Consider the following 24,930-nt stretch of genomic DNA (forward strand, 5'->3'; position numbering starts at 1 on the left):
AAGGAAAGGTCTGATCAAGCCCCTGTGAGACAAGATGTCTGCCCCGAGAAACAGGCATGTAGAACAGGAGACAGGAAGGAGCTGCAGTTGCTGTTGAAAGTTTGAGCTGGCACCACCTGGTAGCCCGAGGTACCCTTGAGTGATGGGGAAAAGAGGAGGGAAGGTATGGAGGACTGGTGATCTCAGGATTGGACGTGTTAAAATTACACTGAAGGTGAGCTGTGTGAGGGCCAGTAGTAGATTCATCTCACCAATTAGATGATTGGCTTTTTTTGGCAAAAGCTTATGGTCATATGCATCTTTAGTATCCTCCAAAGTGCTTGACATGGTGCAGAACACAATAAATACTTGTTAGCTGGATGACCAGTGGTAGGTAAAATGTTCTGATTTGAGCTCATCTGAACTCTGCGTACTATTTCATTGTTTGGAGAAAAGACCTCACTGGCTTCTGACCTCTGACTGCATTAATGCACACACACTAAAGGGGAGGAACTCCAACCGAGGAAATACAAAGCACGTCTCAAGGCATTTCAGTTATCACGTATCTGAATTGTGGTTGTTAGTAACACTACCTTCTGATGTTTTGTTAAATTACAAAGAGGCTGCTTTTGAACTTAAACTTAAAACAGAATCCTTCCTTTCTGGGAAAATTACAGGCAGTACCTGAATTACAAGCTCAAACTTTTCAAATCACAAACTCGAGAAAAAAATTGCCCACATTTCACACTGCACTGCACCCAACCACTCCCTCTTCTTTGTCAACTGATTCCAGGGAGCTCCCTGAGAAAAGGCTTGCAAGTTCGAGAGAAAACCTGGTTAAGGAAATACAGAAAAGATGAGGCTAAGAAAAGTAAGCACCTGGGGTCAGTCCTCCAGGCGAGGCCTCTTTTATCTACTAAGCCAGCTGGCTCCCATCAGCCTCCTACGCCCCTATAGGAAGCGCAGTCTGGGTGAATGCCACCGATGCTCAGCTCTTCATCCATACAGCTGGTTCAAAACACCATCGCCCCCGACCTGGCCTGTTGCAATAACCTCCTAATTGCTTCTCCTTTCCCCTCTAATATCTATTTTCCATATAGCAGTCATATTGTTCTCTTAAATTCATCAATCAGATTACAAAACTCCCCAGTTTAAATCTCTCCACGGGCTCCCCACTGCCATCACACGTAGAATATAAGCCCAGCTCCTCACTGTGACCGACAAGGTCACTATCACCCGGCCCCTACTTATGTCTATGATCTCATCTGCCAAACTCCTATCATTTGCTATCTTCCAGTCACACTGACCTTCTTTCTGTTCCTTGGACCCATCAAGTTTGTACCTGTTGGGCTTCCCTGGTGGCGCAGTGGTTGAGAGTCCAGCTGCCGATGCAGGGGACGCGGGTTTGTGCCGCGGTCCAGGAAGATTCCACATGCCGCGGAGCGCCTGGGCCCGTGAGCCATGGCCGCTGAGCCTGCGTGTCCGGAGCCTGTGCTCCGCAGCAGGAGAGGCCACAACAGTGAGAGGCCCACGTACCGCCAAAAGAAAAAAAAAAAAAAAAGGAATGAAGGGCTTCCCTGGTGGCGCAGTGGTTGAGAGTCCGCCTGGCGATGCAGGAGACACGGGTTTGTGCCCCGATCCGGGAAGATCCCACACGCCGCGGAGCGGCTGGGCCCGTGAGCCATGGCCGCTGAGCCTGCGCGTCCGGAGCCTGTGCTCCACAGCAGTGAGAGGCCACAACAGTGAGAGGCCCGCGTACAGCAAAAAAAAAAAAAAAGTAAAAAAAAAACAGCCCTGCCTGGGTTTCCCTGGTGGCGCAGTGGTTGAGAGTCCGCCTGCCAATGCAGGGGACGCGGGTTTGTGCCCCGGTCCGGGAAGATCCCACATGCCGCGGAGCGGCTGGGCCCGTGAGCCATGGCCGCTGGGCCTGCGCGTCCGGAGCCTGCGCGTCCGGAGCCTGCGCGTCCGGAGCCTGTGCTCCGCAATGGGAGACACCACAACGGTGAGAGGCCCGCGTACCGCAAAAAAAAAAAAAAAAAAGTTTGTACCTGTCATAGGGCCTTTGCACTTGCTGTTTACTCCCACTGCCTGAGAGGCTCTTTATTCTCATCTCCTCATGGTTAGCTCCTTCCTTTCATTATATCCTTGCTCGTATAATCCTGTTCATTTCCTTTATAGGACTTAGCATCATGTGTAATTGAATCATTTATCTAGTTGTTCGTTTATGTACAGGTTTATCACCTTTCTTTCCCAGGAGAATGTAAGGTTTATGAGAAGAAACAATTTGTCTTTTTCACTGCTTCATCCCCAAAACCTAGAATAGTGACTGGTACACAGCAGGTACTCAAAACATAGTTGTCAAACATGAGAAAATGTGTGAGAGGAACAGAAAAGATAATGGAATGGGAGTCTGTTCCACAACCATGACAGACTTAAACTTCGGCCTCCAACTTTGTTTCATCAGCAAATCTCAGAAGATGGGGCCTTGGGCTGCCTGGGGTTTATTGAGTGTTGGTCCAGATGATGAAAATTCAGTATATCATTTCCCATTAAACTACTGTTCTGTGTGTTTATCACTGGGAACTAAGAAAGAAGAGGGGTGAGCATGAAGGATGATTGAGGCACCAAAACCTCAGTCGCATTCTTAAAGAAACCGGACAAAGAGACCACACCATAAATGACATGAGAGCACCAGGAGAAAAGGGCTGAATTCATACATTGGTGGTCAGAGGGTAAGTGCTAAAGAAGGCTGCTAGAGATAAAATTCATCCAGTTCTAAACTTTTCCCAGCACTGGTCTATACCAGTAAAGAGGGAAAGACAGCCCTTTCCTCCTCACTATTGAGCCCCTGAGACAATTCCTTCCAGGACACAACCCTCTGGATGCCTCCATCATCACTACTGTTCATCTATATCATACGTTTACTAGTCTGTTGGAGGCTTCCTGGGACCCTAATCACCACTTATAACATTGCATCTGGAAAAATGAATTTCCAATTCCAAACAACCAAATCAGACTGACTCTTTCAAATAAAACCCTATTCTTTGCTATAAAAAAAAAATCATTTCCATAGCAGGAAAGAATATAACCAGAAATTTTGGACCTGTCATTTTGTTTCAATATTTTAATCTGGTATTTAATCCAGTATTAGACCTGACACAATTGAAAAGATGTGTACCACTCGTGAGATAAGGTAAAGAAGATCCATATATACCTGATTTAATCTTCAATGGACTTGTAAAAACTATACCGATATGCTTTCTATTTGAGAGGATTATAGCTCAGAGGGGCTGGGTGGCATGTTCAAGGTCAGAGCCATGATCAAAATCAAGTCCTTATCTTGAGGAAAGCTCTCTGGCTCTCCTCATCTCTTCTCTGGTACTATCTTCAGCTCACCCTTTCAGTCAAGTTCACTGAGCCCTATAATTAACCTCAACTTTGCTGCTTAACTGTCATTGAAGTATCCAGTGACACGAGGGGTTTTCTTTGCAAAACTATAATTTTCTAAAGGACTATTTGCATTTTTTAACTTGTAAGCCCAGTGAACAGTCCAGTACCCCAGTTACAGGAGTCCTGTGTTCCACGGACTAAACGTCACAGAAAAGCCATTCAACTCAATCATCTTCTTCCACTTTTCTAGCCACTGGAGGATAAGTGATAGGATAACAGAATATGGGTTACCAGAGGTGTCAAGACAGGTTCTGGTTTTGTCAGGATTAACTCTGAGGCTTTAGGCAAGTTGCTCTGCCCCTTCTGAGTCTCAAAACCCTGTTTGTAAAGCGGGCATGACAATATCTACCACTCAGCATTATTGTGAAAATTTAAACAGCATTAAGTAGTATAAATCACCCAGCACAGTACCTGGTCATGATGAGTGCTCAATAAATCCTAATTTCTTTCCCTTAGCTCCCTTCCTCCATTGAAAGATCCAAAGACATTAGATAAGTGGTAGCATCTCTGAGCCGCAGGGCCAAACAGAGAAATATAGAGACTAATCCAAATTCCCTTTGCTAACTCAAGAACCTTCTTTGTTATATCATTGATACATTTAACATTCTTTGGGTTAATAGGAATAGAAACACATTTTACAGTTACATCATAGAAGTTAATATCACATAGAGGATTATCTTTCTATGGAAGCATTATGCTTGCTACTTAGAAAACTGTATTTAAACCAGGAAGCCCAGCTGTCTTTGGTAACTGTTCAGCCCAAAGAAAAACTCATTGAGAAGGTGAGTCAGCAGGGCTAACTTTCAGGACAATCACAACCAAGGCCAGCATCTGCAAGACCTGAAATATGGGATGTTATGACACTGGGTGAATTACTTCTTACGTACTTAATTATGCAACAAGATTTGCAGGAGCACAACCACATAGTTCCCCTGAGTATACTGCCAGTATGCTCCACAAATGATTAAATATAAAATAAACAACAGCTAACTGTAAATTATGAAGTTGTAATTCCACTAAGGGGGTGCCAGTGATGTCGTAAACCACTAGAGCAAAGTTTAGGTCACCAAAGGATCCCAGATGAGCTTAGAGGCCTGTAACTCAGCAGTGGTCTCTGCTGCAGATATGACTCCAGGAAAGCCTTTCCCCTTGTTTTTTGCCCCTTCTCATCTCTGCAAAGGTCCTCCTTTCTTGTTCTCTTCCTCTGAGCTTTCTAAAATCACACTAACCCTGACTTTCTAAATGCAGTTCCTTTTTAACTGAATGGTCTGTCATTTAAGAGGCTATCCACATCTCCTCCACACTCTTTGAACGGCAAGCTATGAATTAGTTATACTTCGGTAGAAAAAAGCTAAGACTGATACTTAGCAGAAAAATCCATTTAGGGCAAAAGCCCTGGAACACACCTTAAAAGGAGATATTTGAGATGTAACTTTAGTATGTGCCAAGCTAATGTATGTGCCCACTAATGGAATAAATTTGTCTCTAAACATGGCAAACTTGGAAAAGTTATGTTGAAATTTCAAAATACAACCTTCCCATAGTCAATGTCTGAAAAAAGGGTAAATTAAAACTTGGCTTTCTCAGACCATGTAGAAGATAAGTACACAAAATTGCATAAATATTAGAAAAACTGTACTTTATCAACCATCAGAAAGGAAGGACTTTGTAAAAAAAAAAAAGATACAAAATACTGAACTATAACTTTCTAAATGTGGCATGCTTTCATCTGAAAACTTACTTAAAACTAAAGTGAAATTGCAAATATTAGTATCTGTGTGATAGGTTGCCCCTTCTTTAACATTTTTCTTCTAGAAGAAGAGCTGAGATAACAATCACTGAAAATTTATCATAGGATTTTTACAACCCCCAATAATTGCCTCAAACTGTTTTTCTTTGTTTTACGTGAAGCATTTAAAACAGTGCCAGGCACCTAGTGAGTGCTTTATGTGTGCTCTTTTTATCTCCCACTTTGTTCATGCATTCATTTATTTAATAAATGCTTTTTATTAAGCCATCTACAACATGAAAAGCACCATGAGAAGCACTCTGAAGTTAGAAAATACCTGCCTCTCTGCCCTTGTCTTCAAAACTTTATACACCTGGTTGAAAAGATAAGATTGACACTTAGGGAGAGTTCAATAACAATGGAACACATAAAACACAGTGGATGTCACAAAGAAACATCATTCAACACCAATTACTATGAGAGAAAGTGGTGTACGTCAGTGTTTTCAAACTTTGCGGCATATAAAAATCATCCAGGATATTTAGAATGCACATGATTGGTAGATTCTGATTCACTGGGTGTGGGTGGGGCCTTGGAATCTGCATTTTAAGGTTCTTCTTTCTGATGCATGCGGGTGAGTTAGGGATCACACTTTAAGATACACAGGATTAGATTGCAAGTGCATTAGAGAAAGAATCCGATTACCTGTTATTTCTCTTTATCCTTTTTCTCTAAATCATTAGAAATGAACTGCACATGGGAGAGACATATATAGGAGAAAGAAAAGAAGAATATAAGGACCAAAGCATAATTTTCCTGGATGAGGAAGGACTCCATGCTCCCTAAAGGAAAGCAGTAACCCAGTTATCTACACCCCCAATTAGAGACTACATAACACTGTAAAGCACACAAAGCATTTTTAACAAACACACAAACACTTTTCCATATGTCGGAACTGATATTCCCAACAAAGCTGTGCTCCTAATCTCTGACTAATACCCACTGAGCGTGTTTAAGAGATGATCTGCCTCTCATCTATCATGTGCAGAAGGTACATGGTACCCTGCTTCTCTAGACGGCTAGCACACGTCTTGCAATAAACCGTCTTCAAAGTGCCTCACCCACAGTGACCCATTTTCTCCACATGCACCACAAGCATTAGCCATGCTGTTCTATTACAGAAAAATACCAGGAAGATTTCATCGTTAATTGCTTGGCAAAAAATAAATAAAGAGTCCTGGATGCTTCATGATATAGAAATGCAGTCTGTATGTCTTCCAGGTTCATCAGATTTCAAAGCCATACATATGAAAGCAGGTCACATATCAAACTGAGAACAGAATGTTTATCTTACTCAACTGGTTAGGAAATCTAAGTTGGCAAAAGAATGGCAACTTTATATATAATCACATTTAACTTAGTATTATTCATGTACAAAAAAATTAAGTAAACCCCACAGAAATCTCAGAGGAGTGGTATGACAGTGCTATGTTAGAGATATTATACTACAGAGAAAATTTAACGTGATTGGTCTCCTGGAAACTTACTGGCTGTGTCAGGTCTGGGATGAGAAGTCTTGACAGCTGGTAGCCTAAGCATATGTCATATATTCTCCATTCAATTCAGTGTCTAACTTGGGGATGGGTGTTTGTCTGCTTCAGTCACGATAAAGTCTTCAGTGATGGATGAAGCACGTGGAAATATGAAAGGTTGGTCCCATCTCAAAGTTTAAAAAGATGTGCAATACTGTTTCATGCTAAAGAAGGGGAGGGTGGCCTGAAAGAGGTGACCGTAGTCAGGAACATCTGAGCCAGACTCCTGGCTCTGCCAGGAACTTATGGTGTGGTCTTAGGAGTGTCACTAAAAATCCTAAGGCATCAGCTCTGAACTGTTGATCAAAAACGGATGTCTCCCTAGTCACTCGGTAAGTGACATGCTGTAAGACTGTGACTTTGGAGGATGGGAATATTCCTAATTTCAGTGACGTTAAATGACCTCCAGCATGGATTGGGAAACCGTATTGAATACATAACTGAGCCTGAACTTGTCGGAGAGGTCGTAGAATTAGAGAACAGGGAAAGGGCAAGCATTCAGGGTCTTTGTTTACATCATCTCATCATTCCAAACAATAAACCTGTGTGATAGATATTAATGTGTCAGGTTTTTAGATGAGAAAATCAAGACCCAGAGACGTGTCTAAAGTCAACCAGTAAGTAAATTGCAGACCCATCATTTAACATGGATTTGTCTAAAAACAAAGTAAAATGCTTTGAACCTCCTAGTGCCCCTAAATCTAAATTAAGTATTCTTGCTTTTGAGAATTGGATATAAAGGTATTGAAATACATTCTTGTTTTTTATCTTTATTTGATAACTTAATTTAGAAAAGCCTTCATTTGATTCCTTATGGTATACTAATGTACATAAATTTAGCCCTTTATTTCTCAAATATTTTCACAAATGCAATGTCTTTTTGGCCTGCTACATTCCCATGAGGAAGATGGGCAGTTTATAATGAAGTTATATGCCCAGTTTATAACGAAGAATAAGAACCAGAGGAATTAAAAGAGATTTGTGCAGCACGACAGTGTGTCATGAAGTGGCATGCTGGGGTCCCTCTTCCTAACTCAGTGTTGTTTCTCTAGATAATAATGTATCTAAAAGAATCTGATTGACATCAAAGGTGGTGGGATACAATGAAAAAAATTAGAATGGGATCAGGAGAGATTCCTGATCAAGATTCAAGTCACTCAACAGTAGCTCACTAAAATTCTCCAAGCCACAGTTTTCTTATCTGTAAAACAAAAATAATTATGCTACCCCTACCTACTTCTTAGAACTGCCTTTATAAAACATAATAGCACTGGCACATGTTCTTAGAGTTTGTGAAGCAGTTTCATATTTTATCTCACTTTATCATTCCTATTATTAATGTTATTAATCCTTTAAGACAAGTAAGGCATCAATTTATACAAGTAATAAGGGAAAAGAATTAAGCAAACCAGCAGCCTGAGTATATTAATTCAGTTTAAACAATTGTACTTTTAAGGCTTTACCCAAGCACAGCTGGAATTTCCTGGCTGTGCAAGGTAGCCCTGAATCTTCAAACACACACACACACAAAAGAAAAATCCAAAACAGTGCAGACAACAGATATTCTCATCACCCTGAGAAAGGAGAATGTTAGGGTAAAGGAAAAAAAGATATAAATTTAAATAACACTTCATATATTCTGAGTAAAAAATGATCACGCACGGAAAAAATCTCTTCTTCCCTGAGGGAAGCTAGAACAGACGCGTAACAGTCAAACGTGCAGTGATATTATTTTCTTCTTCTCTTGTCAAAAGGGATTCAGCCTTTGAAATATATGTAGCGAAACTGCAGATTTCAGTTTCGTGATTAATGAACCAAATTACATTTTATTTCTTAAATGTGTTAAGGATTCATCCTGTGTTCTTCCCTCGAACTTGAGGATTAGAGCAGCTGAACAGCACATCTGGTTATAGGCAAAGAGCTCTCTGGGTGGTTCTCCTTCTTTTCTCCTTTAAAACTAGGCAATGTGGGAAACTGCAGAAACTTTTATTGGGGAAGAGTGATTTTTAATCCTCAAAAACGATGATTACTCTCCCTGTTCCCCCTTTTTCATGAGAAAGAGAAAGATTAATTATTAGCTATATCTAATTTATAATTTTAAAATTTTGTTCTGCATGATGTTATATCATTTGTTAATACTTTCCCTAAAGAAAATATTTGCATTCATCAGGCAAATGTTTCAACATCATTTTGCCTGGGAATGATTTTTACATAGACTTCATGATAACAATTTATATTTTCTCTGCAATTATCACTTGAAATAAGGGCTGGGGGACTGCAGACTTTCATATCTGGATAAATGCATTGTCTTTGATTTTTCTAAGTGCTTCTTCTTCTGCCAAAAAACACTACCGTGTCCTGGAATGTGTTGCTATCCAACCTGATCATCATTCTACAGGGTACAGAGAAATATATATCATTTTCCTCCTCTTTTTTCTACAAAAGCATGTATGAGTCTTAAAATATTTAATAAAAGAAAATTCAAGATCCAGGGATCTACAATAATAGAAAAATTTCAGTCCCTTAAGATATTTTCTTCCCAACTTGCTTTGTGGCACTTTTCTTACTAAATCATGTAAAAATGATTTTTTTTGAGCAGTAGCTCTCCAACTGTGGTCTTGGAATGTCCTTTAGGTATTATGCAGGCTTTTCCAATTTCAAAAGGAGACATGTGCTCATGTCTAGGGAAGGTTCCCAGCTAGAACAAGCAGAAAAGAAAAAGAAACTGTTTACTCTGAAGGTCTTTACTGCTGGAAATGTACCCACTGGAACTTGAGAACGCTGGGAAATAACTGTGATGTCACAGCTCTCATCATTCTTGGAGAACTTTTGTTTGTTGTTTGTGCGTTTGTTTAACTTTTCTGACGAGAGCAAGTGGGTTCAACATGTGTGTGTTTTCTTAATTTGGGGGAAACACAGTCTTTGAAAAATTAAGAAAAATCAGCCATCAAGAATGTTGTACATGGGTTTGCCTGGTGGCACAGTGGTTAAGAATCTGCCTACCAATGCAGGGGACACAGGTACGAACCCTGGTCCGGGAAGATCCCAAATGCCGCAGAGCAACTAAGTCCGTGTGCCACAACTACTGAGTTTGCGCTCTAGAGCCCGCGAGCCACAACTACTGAGCCCATGCGTCACAACTACTGAAGCCCACGCTCCACAAGAGAAGCCACCTCAATGAGAAGCCTGCACACTGCGACGAAGAGTAGCCCCCGCTCGCCTCAACTAGAGAAAGCCCGTGCACAGCAAAGAAGACCCAACGCAGCCAAAAATAAAAATAAATAAATTTATATTAAAAAAGAATATTAATACAAACATTGTGTAAAAAATAAAAAAGAAATACTTTAACATCTAACTGTTACCTGTGTCTACCTCAGGGTGGTGAAATTTAGTGGACTTTCCCATTTAAACTTTTTAATGCAAAATAATACATTCTCTAAAATAAGCATGTATTGCACTTTGGTATTACTCATATTTTAAAAATTACTTGCATTAGAGATTGCATAAACAGAAGAATCATACAATACCTCCCTAAAATTATCTATTTGATTTATTTGCTTACTACAACTGTGGAATAAACCCTGCCCAAAAAAGTCTCTAATCTTAAGAAAATTCTCAAGGTAAATTAACAATTTAAAATATTTAGAAAAGAATTAAGCAGTACTTGTAGAGGAACTGATTATTTCTACAGTAAGCATTGAGAAAAGGGATTTGCTTGGTCTAAAAGAAGCAGACAAAGAAGATGTCACAAGGAGGTGATGGAAGCAGAACCTTGAAAGGTAGCATGGGTAGGTTTGTAAAAAAGAGGCATGGAGCAAGGACATTTCAGATCAGAATCAAAGAAGCAGAAAAGAGACTAGAGCACACGTACTAGCTTAACTGGCATACTAGGGAAAAGCAGGGGAATGGTTCGAATCAGCATTTGTGTGTGAATGAGCAGGTTGCTGGGGCAGAGATAGAAATACAGATTGTAGGGCTTCCCTGGTGGCGCAGTGGTTGAGAGTCCGCCTGCCAACGCAGGGGACACGGGTTCGTGCCCCGGTCCGGGAAGATCCCACATGCCGCAGAGCGGCTGGGCCTGTGAGCCATGGCCGCTGAGCCTGCGCGTCCGGAGCCTGTGCTCCGCAACGGGAGAGGCCACAACAGTGAGAGGCCCACGTACCGAAAAAAAAAAATATATATATATATAGATATAGATATAGATATAGTAAAGAGTAATTTTAAAAAAAGAACAGGACAAAAATTTGGTCTTCAGATAGAAAAGAATGAAAAGCAATTGTGAATTCTAAAGAAGAGGAGAGCCATGATTTTTTAAAAAATATATTTGTAAAAAATGCACTAGCATTCACTCATTCATGCAACCAATATTCTTTGAAGATCTATTATATCCACTCTGCCATCATGTACACATAGAGGAGGACAAGCATGGATGCAGACAGACCCATTTAGTTAGGAGGCTGGCTTAGCAGTGCAGGTGAGGTATTGTAAAGATTTAAAAAGGAGATGAATTCAAGGGATTTTAGAAGGTAAAATTGTTGGGATTTGGAGTTGGATTGGACAGAGGCATAAAGGAAGGAGTCAAGGATGAGTCTGAAGTTTCTGAGTGTTGCACCCACATGTTTTGATACAGGAAAATAGAAAAAGTTATGAGAGGATCAGACTGGGAAAAGGAGCTCATTAGTGCCATGTTTAGGTTGTTTTTGAGGTTGAAGCATTTTGTGCTGTTCAAATGGAAATGTCCAATAGGTAGATGCATATATAGATCTGCAGCTCCAAGGGGGGGAGCCTTGAAGCTGTATCCTGGGAGTCATTAGTATATAGATGGTTACTAAAATGGTGAGCCTAGAGGAGATCTCCAAGGCAAAGGGTTTAGAGTGGGAAGAGGAGGGGAGGGGGCCTAGTACTTATGCTAGGTTAGAAAGGGGATCCACTAAACTTAGGGAGCTCATTCTATCACTTAATAAGCATTTACTGAGCACAGACAACAGTCTGGCACCTGTCCCAGTGGTATGTGACTGCTGTAATCCAGACCAGTATTTAGGGAAGTAGCACTGGTAGAAAATGGAAAGAAAAGTCACAATGTACATAATCATTTAGTGTCACCTCCCAGTTTGGATTAATGGTGATGTATGTCAATGTCCAGGTATAAAGATTTAGATTCAATGCCTGTTCCCACTAGAACTTTCAACTTCATATATTTATGAGTTACTTGGAAAAGAAGCAGAATAGTAACCAGTTTCCCAAACCTCAATCCCCAAGAAGTCTCTAACTGGCTATTATAAAATGAATCATCAGAGAGGACAAATACATGAAAATACCTAGTACATTACATATTTTGTTCAAAAGCCCTCTCCTTTTCTGAGGATTCTAGAATAGCATTTAAGAGGCTTCTGTGGCCTCTAGCATCAGTTTTCTCCACAGCAGACAGATCTTGGACAGCCAGTTGGGGCACAGGGAATGAATGCAAAGAAGAAAAGGATGGTGGACAAGCTCAGGAGGCCGGGGCACTGACTCCCTATCACTCAACAGACCCAAGCCAATTCTACCGAGACCTTTGCAGACTACCATGAATTTGTGTGGATAAATACAACGGAAACTTGAGAAAACATGTTCTCTGTATATATCTAAAGTGCTGGCTAGGCCTTTTACTTTGCCCATAGTCAAGCTGATTGAACTTAGCATATCCTGGCTCAAAAATTGATTGAGTTGAGCCCCTTGGCCTTTAAGTTGTATATCTCAATCGTCTTTGAATAGATTTGGCCTCCGCATGTATATTCAGAGTACTGGAAGAGTACCCATCTGTTGTTATGCTTATTTATAACTACACCACCTTCCAGCACTGTGAGGTCCTTTAAAATATAATGACATACTGATGATGAGAAATTAAGTAAATGGGGTGAATGTTCTCTCAGACAAACGTTTGAGGGAAAGCAATTTCCCTTCCAGTTCTGGCCTCATGCTTCTGTTCCTAGTGAACGCCCAAGCTCAAGATTATCTTGGAAGGTGTGTATAAACTACCATCGAAGCTACGAAGACAAAATATTCATTCTGTCAGTTTGTTGTTCCCAGCATTGCCTTATCCTGTTGACCCTCCAATGTCAGGGTGAGAAACAGACCAAGAGAGAAGTAGAAGATCCCAAGTTGTACAAGGGTGTATCCTCATCTGTCCTGTAAGTCTCTTGAAACTCTTGCCCAAAAAGGAAGGACCAGTGGAGGCCAGGAGTCAGATTCAGGGGTTGGAAATGGTTGTGAGTGCCCAAGCTGCAGGCACATAAAAGACGGCGGGGGCAGCTACCGTTCTTCCTTTGAGGGGAAGAGGCTTACCCTAACCCTAGGGCCTAACTCTAAGGTGGCCAATGCTCTGCCCTATCCAAGGACTTCAGGTACTGAGGGTTTCTGTGGCAGTTTTGCAGCATCTCACTACTACTGGCAGCTCTCCGTCTCTCAGAACTGCCCCTCTTTCTTTAAATACTTGGAGTTCATCTACAGAAATGTCTCACCCACCTCCACAGGGACAAACATTCTCCTTCCCACTGGAACCGAGGCATCAGCCCTAGCACCCACCTATCCAGGCTCATCTAGTCCCACTCTTCTCCTGTCCCTTCCTGCTAACCCTGGAATACTGACCACCCTCGTTTCAAAGTAGAGGAAGGCACAAAGCCTACCAGCTGTTACCATGTTTCCGTTAAAACTTATGTGTAGCATATATTTACGCAGGCCCCGCAGCGACTTCACGCTATTGATATTTCCCATCTTTTGCTACTTGTGTAGAGGGGTCTTCCAGCACATCTCTCTCTCCTGCGGGAGTCCAAGGGTTTTTGAAGGCCGGGGTTAAGTTCCAGCGCCGACCTGGGAGGAATGCGCCCCCTTTCGGCGAGAGAGAGCAAGGAGAGGCGCGTCTGGTAAGGCTCGCGAGTGCGTTCCACCTCGCCGAGCGCTGCGCCCCAGTGCCCCTGGAACTGGGAGGAAAAGGGCGGAGGTGGGGTGGCGGTTTTCGCATCTTCGTCCCGGCCGGCAGAGATGGAGAACATTAAAATCTAAGATACTGTGTCTTTATTTTACAAGTTAAAATTCTTCACTGAATTACTGAATTAATTCTCCCTCGCCCCACGTCTTCCGCCCCTCTTCCCCCAAATAGATGAGCGTCGAAGAGAGCCTGTGGTTCTGGCCGGGTGCGACCGCCATTCCTGCAAGAGAGTTTCGGTGTAGTCTCTCCTCATGCGGCAGTTAAGAGCATTTCCAATCGCTTGCAAATAACTCCTTGAAAGCAGACAAAATAGGAACCAGAGGACCTGTCCTTGTTCTTTCTCATAACTCGGGCCTTGGGGATTCAAATTAATACACATTTTTCAAATGCATTCCTCATTTGGAGCTGAGTCTGGAGAAATCAATAATGGCAAAAATGAGGACCAAAGTTCTTGGGAATTAGAGCTCCCTCATTACGTGGTGCAGCAAAGCGACTAGGCTATCCAGTGCCCGAGAACTGCATTCTGGTCCTAACTCAGACCTATATAAATTCCTGTATTTGAGAACTCCGGGAACAGCAGAATCCTTGATTCTAGTTGTACTCAGACTCTTCTGAGAAGTCACTTGTGTTTGTGATTGATTTGTTCTGACGTGTTTTCTTTATTTTCTTTCATAAAATTTCCCTAACCCACCACCATTTGTGCCTTTGTTCCCCTCCCCTCCCCTAAAGTGGCTTGCCCCTGTAATCGGCTTCCCAGATATTTTTTTCACCAAGAAAAGTGCTTCCAGGACAAGTGAAATGTAGTGATTTTTCTTTTTTGTCTTAAACCTAAAATTGATAGGCCATAATTCTCTGTACGACTACTTCCCTGAGGCTGCCTCACTAAATTAGACAAATGACAATGCCAAGAATCTACTAGTATCCAGACCACGGTGGAGGTTCCTTACTCAAAAACGTACGTGTGTTTGGAAAACAAACCCACTGACCCTGAAACACCGATGACTGTCCCTCCTCAGACGTCTCAGCAATGTTTCTCCGCATTTACTGATTTAATAACAAACAGCATTTCGAGAAAAGGAATTCGTGGCAGTTTGTTGATATTATTATTACTTTTTGAGGTGGTTGGTTTTTAACTGAGTGTTATTAGCCTGCTCACCAAACTATTGGATTTTACAAGAATCCAGATTCTTGTGGATAAATAATAATGCTGTTGACATATGCATCTTCTCTGAATTGTTGAAAAGGGAGTTAAAAGTGTACCAAAACTATGAGAGTGGCATTCGCCCTGCTTCAAATTAAAACCGAGAATTCGACAAAGAGCGTCCAATCGGATTACAATGGCGCGCAATCACAGGTAGTTCTGTAAATGTTTGGACGCGAAGTGGCAACAGGGAGTTGGCCCCTTATCCACCCTCAGGGGGACAAAAGAAAAAAAGAAAAAAGGAAGCCTTATATCCTTTTCTACAAATACACTCCCCCGATTCCTAAAAATTGTACTTCTTATGGCTTTTGCTGACTCCATCTCTCCTAAAGGGTAAAAAATAAATATATATTCTCAGAGCCATTGAAAGTCCGCACCGCCAGGAGCGAGAGGCACGCGGGGTTCGCCGCGCACGCACAGGCGCGCACGGATTTGCAACTTCCTCGTACCCGCGTCCCTGGCGCCCCCGCGAAGGAGAGGGGTTCTCCAGGAGGTGGAGGTCTGATTTGACTGTCGGCCCTGCTGAAGGAGGGAGCAGGTAAACAGGATATGGGAGAGGAACTGTAAAAGAAACACATCTTTTAAAAGAAAATTCAAATGGGTCTAGGGATCCTCATCGTTGAAAATCTATAGATGTTATTTAAAACTGAAAAAGGTTCCCGGAGGTGTCTGCTGACCAGAGCGGCTTCAAAATTCGGATCTGAGCTGATCTGAGCCAGTGGAATAGGAAGATCTCCTTGGCTCTGAAATTGCTGGGGTTTTTTCGCAGGGGGCTGGAGGGGGGTGACATCTTGTTGGTTTGGAGATGATTTATTTACTCGTGTTGTAAAATCTAAAATGACGCCCCTGGGAAGACGAAGGAACTGCAGGGACCCGAGTGACCTACTGCTCCCCGTCTGACGCCCCTACGCTCTGACCTGAGCTTGCCCGGGGAAGGTTAAGGTCGCCGAGCAAAAATGCAGGTTTGCGCGACGCCCAAGGTGCGGGAAAGGCGCTCCGGAGCCTTGGGCAGGGCCTCCTCAGTGAAGTGAACGGTGGAGCCAGTGACTCACTGTCTTCTAGACCTGGGGGATCTGGAGCCCCAGGGAGTATTGGCAGCCGGGGCCTCGGACTTTAGAGGCTCCCATCCCCGAAGCTTCAAACTCCGAGCGCCCTTCGCTCCAAAGCGGGAGGGAGTCACTAGGCGGTCAATTTCTCCGAAACGGTAAGAGGAGGCCATTAAGCCCCTTGCTTCTGCATGTAAGGTAAACAGGATTCTCAACCTCTTTTCTGGACTTGACATTCAACCTTGGGGACTCAGTGACCTCCCTTGATCCTGGATTTCACTGCCTCCTCTAAAGAGAAAAAAATTCCAGGCTACGCTTAAAACGGTATATTTCGTTCTCTCCCTCCCCTGAATCGAGATAACTGAGGCCCAAATTCAGAGTGGCGGCACCGGCTCCGGGGCCCCAGGGTGGTGCCGCATAGGAAAATTTCTTGGCGCTGTAGGTGTTGCAAATATTGAGACTCCAGTGGAATTGATGTTCCGATATGAATTCCAAGCAGGGAGAGCCCTGGAGAAAGGTCCCGCTCTCCTGGGCGTTTCTCTGGCCTAGAAGAGTCGGCAGAGATGGGCCCCCGGGAATGTGGCAGGCGCATTGGGCGGGTGATTCCTTCGCGCCGCGTTTACACCTCTCCCTTTGTGACAAATCGATTTCCCCGCGCCGCTGTTCTGCATTTGCATCCCGCCGTGGCCCGCGGTCCAGCTGCGCCCGGTGCACACTTAGAACAGCCTTGTGAATGTGTGCTAGTGTGCACGCGTGTCTAATTGACTTTCCGTCTACCTTTTTATGACTACATGTGTTTCCAACGAAAGGTCTTATTAGGACAATCTGGTTTCACTAATTTAGAGGTTGGGAACGTGGAAGGCAGGCGCTTTTTTTTTTTTTTTTTTAAGAGTTTGCAGAAGTTCAGATTAAGAAATGACAGCGGGATGCACCGTCCTCCTAGAAGTAGGTCTGCCTATTTTTATGACCTGTTTCTCTTTCCTCTCCCTGACTACCCCTGTTCTACCACCACCCCCTTCTCACTCCACACTCCCCCATTAGCCACTGGATTTCTAACCGTGTTAAAGAACCGTTTCTTTAAACACTTAAGATATTTGAACCGAGAAGTTTGAGAAATTTACTAGGCTGGGAGTATCAGTAAAAGGAGAAAGAAATCCTTCAACAGAGAGGAAAGTGAAGTGAATAAAAAAGGGGGGGGGACAGAATTGTGGTGTGGAGTGCAGGAGATCAGCGGGAAGCCTTCACTTTGGACAGTACGTGGTTCCTCTTTGCTAAGATGGGTCCAGTTTGTAATTCAGAAAAATTTGCAGTATTAATGATCTAACATTCCAAGTGTAAGTAGAGTCTGTTTTACTTATTTCAGCTGAACAGAAAATTTAGGAAGGACCTGTTTCTATATAGCTCTAAGAGGAAAAGGTGTCTTTTAAATGTTCCTCATTTCTGCAAAGGAGATTATGATTTCTCACTCTGGAGCAGACTCCCAGCAGGCTGCTCAAAGCGCCTGACTCTCGGTGCCCTCCTCTGTGTCTTGCAGCTGGCAGCCTAGCTCTAACACCCTGCCTGGAGACTCCTCTCTTCTCTGATTCACAGTCTGACCCTCACTGTCCACAGTGGACTGGAGGCCCAGCAGGGCTCCACTGGTCCTGACTTCTAGGTAGCTCATGACAGGTTCCTTGGCATCTCCTGGTTGGGTCCCAAGACTAAGGACAAAGGTCCTCCTGGACACTTGCTATCACTCAACTTACCAAACCCTCTTATTCTCATCCCAGAGATGGGGAAGGAGGTTGAGGAAACATTGCTTCTAAAAGCAACTACTATTTGTTAGGATAGGCCCTGGTCATCTCCAGAAAGCAAGGCCTCTGGCGTGTGTGTGTGTGGGGGGGGGGGGGGGTTGGGTGTGTGTGTTTTCCCGGCTACTTTCTCAGCCCCAGGTGTCTGTCCATCAGCTCATTCCCATCACCTCGCTCTGCATTCTGCAACCTCCCTCTGGAACTGTTTGTCTACCATTCTTCCTCAAACACCCTCTCCCCCAGAATCTGTTTCCTTTCTGGGGTCACTCCCCACTAGGCCTCCTTACTACTAGAAACTCTGTGATGTGCTCAAGTATCAAGCAGGCAGGTTCCCACAGGTGTCATCCGTTTCCCTCAGGACAAACGGGTCCCCAACTCTGCCTGCTGCCCTTTGCCTGTCCCCAACCATCCCGTGGTTGTCACGTGCTCAACGCAGCCTTAGCTGCGCCAGGCCTGGGTCTTGAAAGAGCCATCCCTGGGCTGCCTCCCCACCACTGTGGCCTCGCCTCAGCTTGGGGGTGCTTCCCAGCTGGCCTCCTCAGCCCAGTCTTGCTCTGTACCCACTAGAAGGCCACCATGAACTCGAACTCCCCTCTCTTTGTGTCCACTTAAAGTCAAACGACAGGAACCGTCAGCATCTCTCCAGCCCTGGCCTGCGTGGGCCCTGGGCTTGCTGCGGCCACTGACCCTGGGCCTGCTTTACACAGCCCTCCGCTTGCTTTTGGGGCAAAGCAGCCCTGGCTGATCTCCCTTGCCGCACCCTGATTTTCTATACAGCAGTTTCTTCACAAAGTTGTTTTCTGTTGTGGCTCCAGCCTTCAGTTCTCCGAATAGTGACAAACGTTGTGATTAATAATTAGCCATGGCAAAACAAAAAAACGGCAGAATTTGCAGAATTAGTGAAGCTGGGTAATAGGCACATGGAAATTCATAATACTATTCGCCCTACTCTTTGTATGTTTAAATATTCCCTAGTAAAGTGTTTTCAAATAATATTATTTTGCAGTGCATTTTCTTGAGCTACAAGTGCCTACGCCTTCGGTGGTTGAGTCATGCTGCCTGGCTGTGCTGGGCCTGAGCAGCTCCCCAGAAAGCTCCCCAGAAACCAGTAACCTCAACAAGGAGGCCTCTGCACCCAGGCATTATCCGGGACTTGGGGACACAGGGTCTTCACTCCTCAGAGTTGCCCAGTTTTTCCCTAGTGTCAGGCAAGGTCAGACTCCCCATCACCCTCTGCCTCTGCGCGTCGTAGGGTGGATCGGCCCCAGTTTGCTTTTGGCTAAAAAACTATAAGGGAGCCCAGGCCTGGACCAAGGATGCAGGGCGAACAGCAGGCAGCCTGCGGTAGAGATGGGCTCTCCCTGCGGCCTGTTTCAGCTTGGCCCTCCCACCATTTTTCACAGGCCTTGCTTCCAGCTGTTTCTAAGTCCCGTTTGCTTTGCTATCTGTTTTCTGAGAATCTGACCTTGGCACTGTTTTTGGAAAAGCACAGAATTCCAGTGGACCCCCTGGTTCCACAGGCTCCAGGTTCCAAGACGAAACAGCAGTCAGCAAATAATGGCATGGAAAGGGATCAGCCTCATTTAAAACCTTCCAGCCAAGTTCTGACTCTAACAACCTTGTTTAGGAAATATCCAACCCCATGTCACCTGTGATGAGCCAGGTGACAGGTCTGTTATAGACTCCAGGACGTATGGATACACTTGGAGTCACGTTTTTTGAGGTACAGCTAATAACGCGAGGTGAGATTTCCTTGGGGGCACGATACCAATCAGGTAGGTTGCGGAAGGGAGATTATACATGGACTTTTCTGGAAATTTTGGGGCCAGTAGGGAGAGCTCCTTCAATGCGACACAGTGCTCCGCGCTTCCCCAGCGCATCTCTCCCGTGCGGGCTCATGCGGGGCGGCAGCTCGGGTTTCACCCCTAAAGGACACTACCTTTGCTTCGCCTGAGTCTTCCCGTGTCATTCAGGTCTTTCATTCTACCGGGGGTCTCAAACCCTTATGCAGGTGTCCGCAACAGCCGGGGACAGAGAGTGGCTCCGGGGACAGAGAGCGGATCCGGCTTTCTAGCCGGGCGCTCCGGCGCCGCCTCTCCGGCACACCCGGCCTTCGGAGCCCGCGCGCGGTGCCCAGCCAGAGCAGCGCGGGTCTAGCTCGATTTACGCGGTGCCCTCTGCCACCTCTGTCCCGTCTGCCCTCCAACCCGCTTACGCCACCCGGAAGAAGCCCTCCGAACTCGACTCAGCATCTTTAACCCAATGCTTTCCCAAACAGGGCGGGCTCCCCGAATTTGCACCGCTCTGGGACCCTTTTCCAGCCCAGCCCCGTCGCCCCGCAAGCGGGAAGATCTGGCAGCCGCACTCGTTCGGGACGGAGAGGCAGCGCAGTCGGCTTCGGCGAGAGTCTGCGGCGGGCAGAGTCCCTGACCCCAATCGCAGGGCCTCCCTCCAGCGTCCGCCCTGGCTCCGTCCTCCGCGGAGCCCTCCTTTTCTCATCCTTTTCCCTCTGTCTGTGACCGGCCATTCCTCCGGCCACTGCCACCAACCCCTCCTGGTTCCTGACTTTCTCCCCCTGGCCCCAGGCGGGCTCCAGCCGCCCAGCCCGGACCCCCGCCCTCGACCCGGGACACACACCCCCGCGGGCATGCGCCCCTCACTCACTGTCCTGTTGCGGGGTGTCGCTGCCGCTGGTGAGTCCCGGCGACTCCAGTAGGCTCCGGCCGGCCTCGCCCACGCTCTCGTCCGCCTGCGCCGCCACCATGTCCCCGGCTTCCTCCAGGTCTAGCAGGTGACTAACGGAGAAGTTCTTTTTCGCCTGCAGGGTGTCGAGGTTGCCCGGGCTGTCCAAGCGGCCGCCCAGCGCCGGTTGCCGCTCCAGAACGTGCCCGTAGCTGGAGGTCATGGTCTCCCCCTCCGATCCCACCCACCCCCCTCTTCCCGCTCGAATCAACACCAAACGCTGTGGGCGCGAGGGGGGAGAGGAGAAGAGTGGGGAAGAGAGGGGGGGAGTGGAGAGAGAGAGAGAGAGAGAGAGAGAGAGAGAGAGAGAGAGAGAAGGAGGGGAAGAACAAAAAAAAAAGTGGAAGGAGGGCGGGGGACCCCCTTGTGTAGAGCAGAGCGTTCTGCACCAGCAGCCTTCGACAGCCTCGGTTGCCTTCCTGAGGCCAAGTCCGGTGGGGTCCAAAGAGATAATCCACACCAAAAAATAAAATTAAAAGTCACCCTATGTTCAAGTCAGGAGAAAAAAATCCCTTCCAGCTCTCCAAAAGCGTCCACGCGCACACACTAAAAATAATAATAAGGGGGAGAGAGGAAAGGGGAGGCCAGCAGGGCGGGGGAGTTAGGCAAACAGAAGAACAGAGAAGAAGGGGTGGGAGAGAAGAATCAAAGTGGGTTTTTTTTTTAAGGTTAAAAAAGTTATTCCCAGGCAAGAGTTCAAGCACCAACAGAAGAAGGCTTGTTCCAGCTTTAAAACATCTTCAAGAAAACGTGTTCCCCCTCTCTGCACTCCTGTGGATTCTCAGGAGTGACTAAAGTTTCAGGAGGAGAGGGTGATGTCTTGCAGATGTATTGGAGAGCAGGATTCTCACTTTACTTTTCGTAAGGAAAAAAAAAAAAAAAAAGGGCTCCAAGAGTCCGAAGGAGGGTGGTGGTGGGTTTCCCCGTTCCCTTCTCCCTCTCCCCCTCTTCTTGCTGAGCTCCTTTTTCCTTCTCAGTTGGATCAAGAAGCTCTCTGGCACTTCAAAAGGCACAAACTGGCATGCAGAGGAGGCTTTGTAGGGAATACAAGAAAATTGGAGACCCCTGGGAGGGCAGATCTCGACTTAATAGGAGCCTGTAATTACGTGGCAAAGCCTTTGTGTGGTGCCTGACGTTTTACAGACCCCTTTTCTCCATCACAATCTCCTTCTTCCTCCTTTCCCTCGGACCAAAAAAACAGTCTGATTAAGAAAACCCCCTTTGCCAACTTCTGAGCAAGAGAGAAGGAGAGAGGGAGGGAGCGAGAGAGGGAGAGAGGGAGGAGGGGGAGAAAAGGGAGGGAAAAGAAAGCGCGAGAGCCCCTTCAGATTTTTTAAGTAAAGGTCTAATTATCATTCCCCTGCAATAGTATCACGGGGAGAAAAGACAAACTGAAACCCATAGTCACTTCAAACGGGCTGATTATTTTGCTTCGGCATTAACTCCTCCAGATTTGTTTAAGATCCTGTTGGAAAATCTCATTTGCATGTTTTGATAACAGCTGCGGGGAAACTTGTTGGAAAAAATCCACAACTATCTCAATCAAATTTTCTTCTCCCTCTGCCTTTTTTTTTTTTTTTTTACGTTTCCTGCTGTTCTAACAATTTTTGGGTGGTGGGGCTGGAAGAGCGTCTGAGAACAAGGGAGACAGCAAGCATATTAAGGCTGCATTTGGCCCTGTAGAGGCAGCCTATTAAATAATGTAATAAAATGACAGGAGTGATCATAATGGAAGGCTCTCCCACGCTTCCTCCGTGGACTGAAGGCAGGTTGGGGGAGATCTAGAAGGCACTGAATCGATTCGAGTCTTTCCGCGCCGCTAGGAATCCCGGGGCCAGGCAGTAGGAAATTTACATATTTATTTAGCTGGAAGAAAGGACTCTAGGAGTTTGTCATAATTGCTCCCCTTCCCCCCACGCTGGCCAATTTCGTAACCTCTTTGGTGCGGCCAAGGTCGCTTCCCCAGGCTACGACGCTAAGCCGAGAGGGTCGCGCTGCCCAGATGCGGAGGAAGCAGGGGCACTCCTAGAGCCAGCTGCGGGCGGAGGCTCCAGCGGAGGTTCAGGGTACAGTCCGGCTGCCCTGGGGGTGGAGGAGGGAGGAAGGACGGAGAGGGGTGGGCGAACCCCCATCTAAGTCTACGGATAATGCTTTGCCGTTCTAATGCTGAGCCCTAACTTGACAGAGGACAGAGAGGTGCTGAGCGATTTTTTCATGACCTGTTGGAATTTGGTACAGCTTTAATAGTCTCATTAGAAATGAGTTACTATATGACTAGTAAGTAAAATATTAAGTGTTTATTTGTGGCGTTTTATGTTCGTTAAACACACACACACACACACACATATTCCCTCACTCCCTTGATTACTAAACTTTTTTTTTTTTTTCTTTTTTTTCCCTTTTTCTCCTATAGCCCAGAGGCTCGACTGGAGAGAAAGAAGGGTCCGAGTGTGTGTAAATGGTTTCTGGGCTCCAAACGGCCACAGTTCGCCCAGAACTTCCAGCCCTGATCTAGGAAAAGAACATTTGATGCCATCAAAGGGCTGCAGATTGAAACCAGATGTGCTCGCCTCGGTTCTTTCCATGCATTTAATTAAGGAGCCGGGATGGAGGAGACTTTTTCATCATTAGCCCACCCACTCCCTCCCTCCTCTTTCCATCCCTTCGCCCTCCCCCGCGGCCCGCTCGCACCCGGACCGCGAGCCCCAGAGCCCAGCCAGCGCCGCGTGGTGCGCAGAGCCCGTCGCTCCGTCTCCCCAGTGGTCGGGGCTCTAAGCAGTAAACATCTGTCCGCGTCTGGGCTGGGGCGAGCTGCGCGGCAGGGCTAGCGGGATGCCGGTGGGAGACGGCCGAGCTCCCAGGTGGGCCCGCCGGAGTGGGAGCGTTGCAGGCGGGTGCCTTGCGCGGAGATTTCCAAAACCGTTGGCTGCGCGCGCCTAAGCCGAGCGCACATGTGTCAGTGCCACCGGCTGGAATGGACGTGACTTAATCGCATAGAGAGGTTTTCAGCCGGCGTCCCGCTGCATGAGCTTAGGTGAAAGGGCTGAGGGGCCGGCCGTTTCTCCCTTCTCTCCACGCCCCGCGAGGCACGGCTGGGAATGTCCCCGCAGCCGAGTCAGCCTCTTCGGATCTTCCCAGAAATGGAGCAGGCCCTAGCCTTTCCCTCCTTCTCCACCCTCATTACACAGTTGTATTTTAATGTTTCTTTTCGTCCTTGATACCAACCGAACTGCCTTTTGTGACAAAGGTCTGGATAAGGGACTAGGGGCTTCTGACACCCCCAGGACTTGCCGCTTCCCCTGAAGACACATTGATCTCAGTCATATGAGGGGAGATCGCCCTTCGGAGGAAGTTGCCTTGTCCAGAGTGTGCCGTCAGCCTGGTTGGTGACCAAGAGGTAGCGACAGGGGAGATACGGGCAGTTGGAAACAATCAGATGTCTCCACTTGTGTTCCGCTGTGTTTTCCAAGGGGATCGGGCGCTCCCTTTACATCATCCACTTGCCATACTTATAATAATATCAACCAATTATACCAATACCAACTAAGATGCTAACGGTTTCAACAAAAACACTGGGCACATTTGCTTAGCATTTGTCGACCAAATTACATATACATGCATATATATGTGTGTATATGTACACATATATACATCTATACATTTCTATGCACAATATTTTCCCAAAATGTCTTCCGGAGTGAGAGTTCAAATACCAGCAGACTGTGTGGGGTTGGCCCAGCTGCCACAGCGCAGCTCTCGGCGCTGCGCTAGAGTCCTGAGGCCCCGGAGTCCCCCTCCAGGGGTGGCATTTGAGGACTACGTGGCAGGAGAAGGGCTGACAGAGTGTCCTCCAAGCCCAGAAGAAGTTGGAACTAGGGGGCAGACTCCCGGGGTGTCCAAGGGAAGGGAGATGCCAGCTTGAGACAGGGTCTGGAGACAGGCGGCAGGGCCCCTCTGGCAGTCCCGGCATGCTTATTTTGGAATCCTGCGGAAAAGGCTCCGGGGACTCTTCACCGCTCCAGAAGGCCATTCCTTCCCAGGGTATCCGTAGTTCTCACCACAGGGAGCTGGGGCGGCGGGGTGAGTTGGGAGGACGCTCTGGGAGGGTCCCCAAGAAAGCAAATCCTGGAGGCATAGACCCTGCAGAATTGATATTTTTTTCTTGTTTAGGTCTTTGTGGAGTTTTTTAGTTTTTATTTTTTTCTATTAACAATTGCTAGTGGATTGGATCCACACCCTTATTATGTTTACACAAAACATTTGTTATTTGTTGAGATTCTGGACTGTAATTAAAAACCAGCCGGATAACCCTACAGGGAGATTCATGAGCAAGGAGCGCATTCACCCGGTAAATGGTGAAAGGCGTCGGTTCGTGCTGCCAGCTGGCCAGGCGGGAGAAGGCTGACGCGGAACCCTCGGAGCCAGCGCAGACGC

The 24,930-nt window shown here is 46.1% G+C and overlaps 1 protein-coding gene and 1 long non-coding RNA gene across 3 annotated transcripts in view; one reads left to right on the forward strand and one right to left on the reverse strand.

Moving 5' to 3' along the window:
* The window catches only part of PRRX1 (paired related homeobox 1), a 76,328-nt gene extending 54,608 nt beyond the window's left edge, over window positions 1–21,720 (reverse strand). Inside the window, exon 1 of one of the 2 annotated variants that reach the window (XM_033855216.2) lies at window positions 20,419–21,720. In XM_033855216.2, the coding sequence (XP_033711107.1) occupies window positions 20,419–20,659 (241 nt within the window). In that variant the 5' untranslated portion in view covers window positions 20,660–21,720. The remainder of the gene's footprint in view (window positions 1–20,418) is intronic. The other variant, XM_004317871.4, reaches the window with a different exon arrangement.
* LOC117312097 (uncharacterized) lies at window positions 15,459–24,809 on the forward strand. Its single transcript, XR_012331658.1, has 2 exons — window positions 15,459–16,122; window positions 22,910–24,809. It is a non-coding gene; the product is annotated as an uncharacterized lncRNA (long non-coding RNA).
* The last annotated feature ends 121 nt before the right edge of the window (window positions 24,810–24,930 follow it).

Source organism: Tursiops truncatus, chromosome 1, assembly GCF_011762595.2.
Source record: "Tursiops truncatus isolate mTurTru1 chromosome 1, mTurTru1.mat.Y, whole genome shotgun sequence".
Taxonomy (NCBI): Eukaryota; Metazoa; Chordata; class Mammalia; order Artiodactyla; family Delphinidae; genus Tursiops; species Tursiops truncatus.